Source organism: Arachis stenosperma, chromosome 6 (genome assembly GCF_014773155.1).
Source record: "Arachis stenosperma cultivar V10309 chromosome 6, arast.V10309.gnm1.PFL2, whole genome shotgun sequence".
In the NCBI taxonomy this organism is placed as follows: domain Eukaryota; kingdom Viridiplantae; phylum Streptophyta; class Magnoliopsida; order Fabales; family Fabaceae; genus Arachis; species Arachis stenosperma.
In genome coordinates, this window is record NC_080382.1 from 101,640,382 (window position 1) to 101,651,255 (window position 10,874).

Below are 10,874 nucleotides of genomic sequence, written 5' to 3' on the forward strand. Positions count from 1 at the left end.
AGTTTGTTCTATTAAATATTCAATAGATCACGACAGTAAACCATTTCAACAAAATTTAGTTGCACTGTTTGTGGAAAAATTGAACCACTTTGTTTCCAATTCCAAAAACATGCATGTGTGTTGATTTTAAATCAGAAGATTCGACTGTATGGGTTTTTTTTAAATGAACTCTGACTTTGTTCCTTTTTGAACTTGGCAACTCTGTGACACTTGCCATAGATGACGTCTTCGAAGGACAAGGGTAAGAGAGTCCAAGCGATGGATGACGGTACGACACAGAGCTACAAGTTGAGGTTTCTGAAGCCAGTAATAAGGCCTTCAATGTTCAAACTGGTAATTAACATCCGTTTCCTTAACACCTCTTAATTTAAAAGTTTTTGCAATGCTATAGAAGTTTTGACAGAAGTTTACCTATTTTTAACAGTCATTACCTATAACTCCCGATGAGCTACCAAACCGTACCCCCTACCTGGACCTGGTTGTGCCTGACGGAAGGAATAACCCCTGTCGGTGCTTCTGGACGCAACTCCAAAGTGGCAAAATTGCATTGACTCGAGGCTGGGAAGAGTTTTATCAGATGTACAAAATCAATCTGGACTCCATGCTATATTTCACACACAAAGGAAACTCCACTTTCCAAGTCCAGATTTTTGATTTTGGTGGCATTGAGAATTCATACCAAGCCCGTGATCCTGAAGAACCACCATATGTAAGGACTGGTAATTATGAAATTGCAAAGTGTATCAACATCCCTCCTTCAGCCAGTGCTAGAGCGGTTGCCGCAAAGGTCAAAAGCAAGTGGCCTTTTTTTGTGATGGACCTAACTACTCGCATGATGTCGTCGCGATTGTTGGTAAGCGTTAAGTTGTTGCAACATTTTGGTTGAAATGTTGTTTTACTGAAGTAAGCATTAAATTTGCTAATACTCACTGAAATTTCTTGTGTTATAATCAGCCGAACGTCCCTCATCTCAGTCACTTCACTAGTCAGAGGCACCCTATCATCCTCACACATGGCCACATACAGGTCGAAGCTACATATACAAGGTACAGTGGAAAAAGGGATGGTAGCTTCGGTGTTATTTCTGGAGGATGGGAGAACTTTGCTTCATTGTGCAACTTCAAGCCAGGTGGTGTGGGGGTCTTCGAGGTGATATCAAAGGAGCCAGTGACGATCATCCAGGTTCGATGCAAATAGGATGCATAAGGATGAGTGACTGAAGGCGCTTAGCCCCTGTGTTTGACCTCTTTGTCATAATATATCATGCTAAGACCTTTCCCGTAGGTTTAGAAAGTATTATATGTTTCTTGTTTGTTGCACAATTATATTGACTTTTTTTGTTGTTATTAAGTTGAAAACAACTTTTGGTAGTAACTAAAACAGAATCGCATTCGCAAATGTTATATTTTTCTGCTCATTTTTTTAATTGACTTTTCCATTTTAACTTGATTGGACAAAAAATAGTTTTCCAAGTACAAATGGCAGAGTTGCCTTAATTTTTTTTATTTTGAAGTATAGCCAGAATAAATTCATTACTTTGCTGGCCTTTACAAAAAATTAAAAAAAAAATCTGGCCCAATAGCCGAGGAAGACAACAAAACCTCGTATTTTTGTATGTGAAACTCTCTTTATATCTTGGGTTTTAAATTGAGAATTTAAAGGTTTTTTTTTTTAAAAAATTGGTCTAGTTTTTTTTTAAAGTAAATCGAGAAACATGAAAACACCAGTAATGTTTGAATGAAGCCGTATGTGACCAGTTTTTTTTTTAACTTGGTTTAATGAAAAATGTTTTTCTTTTTGATACATGAACAGAATAGTAAAAACTTAATTCGGCCCAATCAATGAGTAAAATAGCCCAACCGTAGTTTATTTTAATCACTCAAGGGTGGGTAATTTATTGTGGTTGGGCTTGGATCTCAGCTGGGCCACTGGTCTAGCGTGGAGTGTCTGCCTTTTTTTTTATTATTTTCCAGGTCCAGCGCATAGATAAGAAGAGGTGGATCTGGAAGAGAAGAACGAGAACCACAAATTGCCGATCCTAATGAGATAAGACTTTATCCACATCCAATATCACTCTATCCAACACCAAGCGAGGGTTCTACAAATGGGCAGATTGCCTTCAACCCCATTAACGCTCGTTCGGTTGAGGTTTTCCCTAATTCCACAAATCGTCACAATTAGCAGTAGTATCGTGGATGCCCTGTATCGTCTCACAGGATGGGTTGTTTCTCGCTAAATCAAAGTGGCTCTTTCGTCGATACGATGGTAAGTTCTTATCGATTTAGGTTGTGTATTTGGACATGATTTTGTTGGAACATGGTTGTTAATGTATATAATTGATTTGATGAATGACTTATTGAGTGTTTTATACCTGATGTGTCTGTCTGGGATTTCGGATTGTGTTCGGGAAGCAGTGTTCTTTCCAAGTGTTGCTGGGTGGACTTTTGTGATCCAAGATGCACGTTGGTCGATGAAATTGACAGCCATGGGGTTGCCGTCGCCGTTCGGATGCCGGAAACTGCAGTCACATGTGAAGCCACTCAATAACCGAACCCAAAGCAGCCAACAAATCTGACTATGAAGGTAAGACAATGGCGTGATGGTTGTAATGTGAATAAAATTTTCAGGGTTACTTGGTTAGGCTCTTTTAACACAATATTGTGGGAGATACCAGCGGGTGACGGGAAAAAGTTTTGACTGAGAAAAAATATAGATGCTCGTGTCTGTTTGAATGAAAGTTGGTATGGAGTTGTTGGTTTTTTAGCGCTAAGGCACGGGTATTTTGTTGTTTTTTTGTGCACTGGTAAATCCATGATGAATTCCTTATGACCCTACTGAGTGAATAGCTGATTGAATTTTCGAAGTTGATCTGTTTCCATCACGAGCACCGGATGTGGGAAATGATTTTCCGTATCACTTCCTACTGGTCGTTATGAAAACATTTCAAAATTGACTATTCAAACTTTGCATCAGTCAAAGTGGATCACAGTTAATTCGTATACGGATTTAGCATGTACTTGAAAACCACAAAATATCCATGTTTTAGTCCTAAGAACACAGGAAGTGCATACCAACCTTCATTTAACCAAACACTATCATCTACATTCCTCCATCTGACTTTCATTCCGTCACCAGTTGGTAGCTCCGACAAAATTGGAGTTGATACTCCTTCCCACTTAGCCGAACAAGGAACGTCTTCTGTAGTCGGCTTGACACACTAAATTAAAGTTCGACAACATGTCATCGGCTACAGACCTCGATAATACGTAGCGGAACTCCGTCTATGTTTAACGAACAGTTGTACTTACGACCGCGGTACCTTTTCCACATACTTATGCACGGAAGAAAAAAGCAAAATATTAACTAACGATATCTCATCTCAATGCACGACGAGGATGCGCGAAGGGAACAGATGACCTTGTTTCTCCCCAAGGGTTCAGGAAGATGGTGAAAATGAGAAGTACCATTCCCAAACCAACTTAGGCACTTGTGCTGCGGCACCGATTCATTTTCCCACGGAAGAAACTTGTCTCGAGGTAAAAAAAATGCTTCTTGTTGTAATTTAGAGTACAAGTGTCTCGGATGGTGTTTGGGTGCATGCAGTAGAGCTATTAAAATAATCTGACTAATGTATGGTTGGTCCATGTGATGTATTTCTTTGAATTTATATACTTATATTTAACATAGGCTATTGTTGTGTATGTAGGTGGAACACTGGGAAAGGAAATTGATGAAGAACCTAGAACCCAAAGGCTAAAAGGTAACTAGCAGTTTCGTGGATCCTTTTTTTTAGGTTTACTGAATTAATTGATTTTCTTGATTCATCTAATGTGTATAGTTGTCGTGATGAGATTTCTTAATATCAGGTCATAATAGTCAACAATGTTACGGATGCTGGATGACTACATTCTGGAAATATTCAAGCTCTCAATGCCAGGAAGGAAAACCCTGCCTGTCAAAGTAAAGTCATGCCGTAGTCAAGTAGCTGAGAACATAGAAAGATTCGTTATTGTACAACTTAAAGGAAATGTCCGAAGTGTTTCAAACATTTATTGTTTCTAGTGTTAAATTCAGTCAGTATGTAAGACTCTAACAACCTCAAAATGTTATTGAACCTAACAATCGAAACTATGATATGAGCGAATAAAAATGTGTTTCTGTTTACAAATTCTCTGCTTCATATATACCTATATATATTTCAAACTGCTTTCATACGCAGTGTGCCATTTTCCCTTAAATAAAATTTTCAATGAATACAGGAAATCCATAATAACAAAGTAGATTCACAACCTCAATGTTACAAAAGAGATTCATAACCATCTAAGAACAATTCAACATTGGAGACTACAACCCATTCAATCAAATAATTTGGTTGGTAAATCAAATGCAATAAGAAAGGAAAAAAATTCAATTAACACAGTTCTGTTTTTTCAACTGTATTGCATAACCACAATGGTAGGAAGTCCTTACTCCAAATGCAACCACAATAAACTGCAACTAAAATACAGCAATATAAGCAAAACACATGCATATTATTCAACATTATTGTCATCATAATGGACTAAGTAGGGAAATAAATCAATTTACACAACTCTAATTGATCAACTGAATTGCATAATCACAATGGTTCCAAATTGTTACCCAAAAGTCAACCACAATTTACTGCAACGAGAACACAGCACTGTAAGCAAATCACATACCTATTATTGAACATAATTATCACCAAAATTGACATGTTCATACTTAACGTAAATAACGACAACTTAAAACTCCTCAATACCAAGCAGTGACTAATACATTGCGGTCAGTAAATCAGGATAGATCATGCTTTTAGAACCAATTATACTTGCATTGCACTAAATTCAGAAGACTAATTCCTTGAAATGGTCAAAGTGTCCTGTGCATCGACGCGAACAATGCCATGTACGATCCTTGTTTGTTGCCACAAGGCAGTGACGATGTTAACGGATCTCGGACATCGATCTGCACATGTCGTGTGTCACATTTATCATCAACGACATCATTAGCGCATTCATAGTTCTTGAATGAATGTCTCATGTCCTGCTGTGACTCATTCACCTGCTGATAACATCATAATCCCCAATCAGAAACTATAATCATGCATAAAACCATAATGGTCATTCATCGCAAAGTGGTTAAGAGGAGTTTTACGCATCACACCTGTGTTAACGAGTAGAGATTTTTATTGAAAACACCATTCGTGGACGCGATGTCAATGGATTCGCTGCTTTCATGGAGGCTCCGCTGTTTTATAAATTTTTTTTTTTTAGACAAGAAGTCCGAGATCATCATTATTTTACCCAGTTCATGACACGGAAATTAGATGTTTATATTCAAAAAAATTACCTCAACAAAAGTGTTGTCTTTACCCTTCCGGTTCCTCATACCTGTCGCCGTAAACTTCCTTGTTCCAACCTTTTTAAAAGGCTGCCCAAACAGAGGAACATTCACATAGTTTAATGGTTTTTAAAGGAACACACACCGAACAAGATTTTCACAGCAGGAGCCTATTTCGAATAAACAAATCGTACCTTGGTAGTAGGTCCTGATTGGTGTTCGGACTTAATTGAGAACGACCTCGAAGAATTAGCAAACCTTTCTGGACTAAAACCTGAGTCCTTGGCTGATGCATTGCCGTATGATCGATCGCGATGGTTACCTTCCACACTATGCTGCATCAGATCTGGACAGCGCTTGTAGTAATGACCGTACTTGTGGCAATTAGAGCATGCTCTCTTCTTCCTCCAATAAGACCTCTTGGAAGGGGCTCCTTTGCTTTTGACAACAAATGGATCGTTGATGCCTTCCACGTTAACATTAGGAGTTGACTTGCCTTGTTTGCGTGACTGCAGGCGGATAACTAAATTGACAAGTTCAGACTGGACTTCATCAAAGTCTGCAAGATCCTTGCAAGCAATATCACACAGCTTGTTGCAATTCGATGCCAACGCTCCAACTCGAAACTTTAAGACCCTTTCGATGTCATCATTCACAGGCATTTCTGTGCTAATAAATTTGTTCTTTGCATTCTTTGTCCACCTTTTGTATATCAACGAATCTGGAAACTCAAGTATGTTTTCGAACTTCATGGCACAGAAGATATGACTACAGGGAATACCACGTGATTCAAACAGCTTGCACGAGCACGAGAACAGATTCTTACCTCTATCGACTTCCACCCGTCGATCTTTGGCCGGGTCTCCGAGAGCAGTCACACTGAACTCTACCTTGTCCAAGGTTATGCTTAGTACCGTTATATTCAAAGCCCCTGCCCTCTGAATCTCATTACGAATTTCCTTGAAGATGTTTCGCGTGAAATAACATGATGCAGATCTTTCATATACCTCCAACGAGGTAATCATCACTGGCTCTGAGCACTGAGACTTAAAATCAGCTATTAATTCGTTGTTTCTATACTCCTTTAAGGCCCTATCCAGGTTATGCATGAAGTCAATGAGGGTGTTCTTGCGATTAACATAAAATCTGATGAGAGAATTTATACCTTCACACTGTGATGTCGTCCTTATGTAACCGAAAAACTTATCCCGGAGGAAACAATGGGACCACATCTCACGAGTTTCGTACGTCTTTTCCATCCAGGTACTGCCAACAAGGTTGTGCTTATCCAAAATGGCTGCCCATCTCCGATCAAAGTCTCTCTGGTCGTTGCTGTCGTATATAAGACCCTTAAAATTGCGCAAGAAATTAGGATTCTTTATATTTTCACATGCATTTCTCTGCAGATGCCATCCGCATAACCGATGGGTCGCATCAGGCATAACATTCTTGATTGCATCTCGCATGGCAAGGTCTCCGTCAGTTATTACTGCTTTTGGACTTTTCCCACCCATCGCTTCAACAAAGGTTTCCAACAACCACTTATACGTCTCTGTAGTTTCGTCGGATAGTAGGCCGGAGCCGAAGATAACAGTCTGCCTGTGATGATTGCATCCAGAGAAAATGACCAAAGGCTTGTTGTATTTATTCTTCTTGTAGGTTGAATCAAAGGCAACAATATCTCCAAAGCAGTAAAAGTCGATAACTGACTGCCCATCTGCCCAAAAAATATGCTCCAACCTTTCGTCACTAGTGAACGTATACTTTCCAAAGAACAGCAGATCGTTGTTTGACTTGCCAATCAAATAGTTTATTGCCGCATTGGCATCCCCGTTTTTAACTTTTGCCCGACGATAGCGATCGATGTGGTTGTACAAATCTTTCCGTGTGAAGCCAACATGACGATATCCACCCTTCTGGAATGCAATATACCCCATAATATGGCAGCTCTTGACACCAAAATTATGAAGATTTTCCACTTGGACTCTATCAGTCACAGTTAGACGACGATTGGCCGGTACCAGATGCGCAAATTGGGGTGGCGTCAGATCATGGTTGTGAGATTCCACAAAACATGATACCTTCCATCTACTGCAGCCGTAGTCAAGCTTTACCCTAAGACGAGCTGGACACTTGGTTCGCGTTAGTGACCTTGCCTCCCTTGATCTATCATCCATATCAAGATACCTCATATTTCTCCAGCCCTCTTTGTTGCAAACAAGTTGCCTGCTAATGATTCTACCTTGATTATCCCTAACCACGTCGTCCTTTCTCATTACAAATCCATGCCAACAAGAATAAGCGGTATAAAATTGGCAAGCCTCATCCTCCGTCCTAAACTCCAGGTTCCAAATATCCTCCACCATTAAATCCACTATTTTTTTTACACCACAAACTTCTTCACTCTTGCTAGTGGAATCCAGCGAATCCACATCGTCATCATCAGCATCATCTTCTGCATTCGGTTGATAATCGAAATCATCACCCAAATCATTATCAGAATCATTCTTAACATCATCCTCCTTTATGGACATAATTTAACCCCTGCCATAATTTTACCCAAAAATGTCAATAAACAGAGCCAATGGCAGCAACTACGGGAAGCTAAACTAAGCTACATGTAAAATTAAATGAACCAAAACCAATTAAACTAACCCAATTGTTTTTGACCCCAGTATTAGGTTTTAATTTGAATTCCCCAAAGCTAGCCACATCATAGAACTGGATAATGTAACTTAATTTCCAAATTCAAGGATACCTACCCAACACCCTAAACAGAGAACCGTTTAAAAGGCATAGACTATCATCCAAATTAAACTAATCTGGATTAAGAAAAAAACTTAATCGGACATACCTTGATCACAACTAGAGGTTAAGCTTCAACGGATAAAAAATGCACTGTCGGAGTCGGAGGGAGGTGACCTTTACCTAATCCGACGCACCTAATTCGAAGGCAGCCGAAAAATGAATGTTGGTAAACCAGCTTCCAACAGCCACAACTTCGGATCTAGCAGAAGTTCTGCTACAAATTTCTCTACCGGAGCCACATCAGTTTAGCGTTTCGCCCTCTCCTCAGTTGACATCGATGCCAATCCGACGAAAGCAGAGTACCAGTTCCGGAACCTGTTACTCAAAGGTGATCATTCTTGCTAAATGGACGCTGGGTATAGAACGAAGGCGAAAAAATCAAACAGGGTTGGGTAGTGGGTTCTAGGATAACAAAATTCAGGGTTGGGTAGTGGGTATAGAACGAAGGCTAAAAAACCAGTGGGCAGTGGGTTCTATGCGTTTTCCAGAAAGTGAAACATGACTTAAAAGGCTTGTGAGACATGCATGTTGAATTTCAGAAAGTGATGGAGGGTATTTTATAAAATGAAAAACAAGTTAGAGATTATAAATTATAATTATAAATGTTCCCCAATATACTATATAGTATATGTATACAATAATTAATGTAGTATTTGTTATAGTATATGTTCATTAAAGGCTTTTGCTATTATCAATGAATGCAATTAATGAAAGGTTGAAAATTTTTTTGATCAATGGCTGAGATGATGACACATGTGCAGGGGTAACTTACCCACAAAATTGCCATGGGTTTGGAAGAATTCACCTTAAAATAAACTCTACTAGAAAATAATTAGGGGGTAGTCAACTAAAGTCAATTAAGTATAAATTCAGTCCAACATAAAAAAAATAGTGAATGTTATAGTACTTAAAATGTGGTATTTATTTATTAAAAAGGGTTAAAAATTATTATTTAATTTAAATAAAATAAGAATAAATAATTTTTAAAAAATCAAAACTTACTATAAAAAATAAGTTAGGCAAAATTTAGACAAAAACTCAGACATCATAGAATTAACCTAAAAAAATACTCTAACAAATTAATCTAATTTTATTTTAATTTTATTAATAATACATAGTAAAAATAATAATCACACAAATCGTAATTGATTAGTGATTATACATGTAGTTGTTGTTCTTATCTAACGACCACTGCTACCACATTCACCAAATGCTACCGACCACCGTTGGGCTTGCGCGGTCCCGCCGACCATCATTGGAGGCATGGAGCATCATCGCATATGTCTCCACCAACCACGTAGGTAGTCGTCGCAGAGTTAGTTTGAACGGACTTTACTGACTTGTTAATACACACACAACCCCGTCGACTACTATTAGAAACGTCGAGCGTCGTCACAGATGTTTTCACTAACTACGTAAGCAGTCGTTGCAGAGTTAGTTTGAAGGAATTTTTGTCATTAACGTTGGTTTAGAATTTTTCAAAAAGAATTTCTTTGTCAATAATAGAGTAAAACCAACAAATGATCCTAATCAAAGTTTAAATAATTGTCTCAATTCAAATCAATAAAATTGGGACTTTTAAGTCCCGAGTCGTTCTCTTATAGAATTTATCATTGGCTATGAAAAACGGGAATTGATAATAATAAACAAGAATTTAAAAGACAAAAAAGTAAAGAAAAGACAATTAAACTCAAAGCAGTTAATCAAAGAAAAGAAAATTCAAATGGCAAAAAAAAAAGGGTCTTGACAAGGGTTGAGAGTTAAAATTTTCTATTCTAGTCATTGACTACAAACGTGGCAATTATGAAGAAATAATCCATTTAATTAACTCTAACATCGAAGGTAAGTCAAATAGACATAATTGATCTTAATCCACAAATCCTAGCCAACTCATTAATTAGCTTAGTGAAAGACTAGCGTTAGTAGAAACAAAATCAACTAACAACCCTAAATCACCAATCAATATTGGACATCAATGATTTAAGGCCACCTAAGTCCTCAATCCCAAGCCAAGAGTGTGAAAAAATACTCAATAACTAAAAGAGGCATTTCATCAAACACTTAGAGGGCATATAAATAAAACATCATAAATTGTATGAATTATAAAAGTTATAACTACCAAACTCAACAAAACAATGAAGATAACTCAAGTAAAGTATCAATAACATGAAAAACATCAAGATTCCATTAATAGAAAACCAAATTCACAAGTGTTCATGAAAGTAAAATAGCATAAAATAAGAAACTAACAATAAAAGCTAAGTGAATTAAGAGGATAGAATAAGAAAAAATATAGAAAACTAAACTAAAACGAGATTAAACACTAAATCTAAAGAGAAATTAAACTAAAAAACCTAAACTATACTACTTTCATCCCCCTTTAATTTTTGGTTCAATAGCATTAGAAATGAGTTGGATTAGACTCAAAATGGGCTAAAAATCGCGAGTCACGTGCTGCATTAAATGAGGCACGCGTTTAGGCGTGTGCGTACGCACCATTGTCTGCGTACACACACACACTCAAACTCAATGTCCACTATAGGCATATGAATATCGTTTTGAAACCTCGGATGTTTGCTTTCTAATGCCACTGAAATCACCTCATTTGGACCTTTGTAACTTAAGTTATGATCAATTTAGTGTGAAAAGGTCATGATTAACAACTTTGCAAATCCTTCATTTCTTCATGAATTCTTCCACTTTACATG

The 10,874-nt window shown here is 37.8% G+C and overlaps 2 protein-coding genes across 2 annotated transcripts; one reads left to right on the forward strand and one right to left on the reverse strand.

Annotated features, from left to right (window-relative positions):
• Positions 1–219: 219 nt before the first annotated feature.
• LOC130934341 (uncharacterized) lies at positions 220–1,197 on the forward strand. The gene is made up of 3 exons (XM_057863920.1): positions 220–333; positions 425–853; positions 955–1,197. The coding sequence occupies exons 1-3, from the start codon at positions 220–222 to the stop codon at positions 1,195–1,197; spliced, it is 786 nt and encodes a 261-aa protein (XP_057719903.1).
• An 873-nt stretch (positions 1,198–2,070) lies between these two features.
• LOC130934342 (protein FAR1-RELATED SEQUENCE 5-like) lies at positions 2,071–7,892 on the reverse strand. Its single transcript, XM_057863921.1, has 5 exons — positions 5,553–7,892; positions 5,368–5,448; positions 4,928–5,079; positions 2,372–2,518; positions 2,071–2,155 (listed from the first exon to the last, which is right to left on the reverse strand). The coding sequence occupies exons 1-5, from the start codon at positions 7,890–7,892 to the stop codon at positions 2,071–2,073; spliced, it is 2,805 nt and encodes a 934-aa protein (XP_057719904.1).
• Between the last annotated feature and the right edge of the window lie 2,982 nt (positions 7,893–10,874).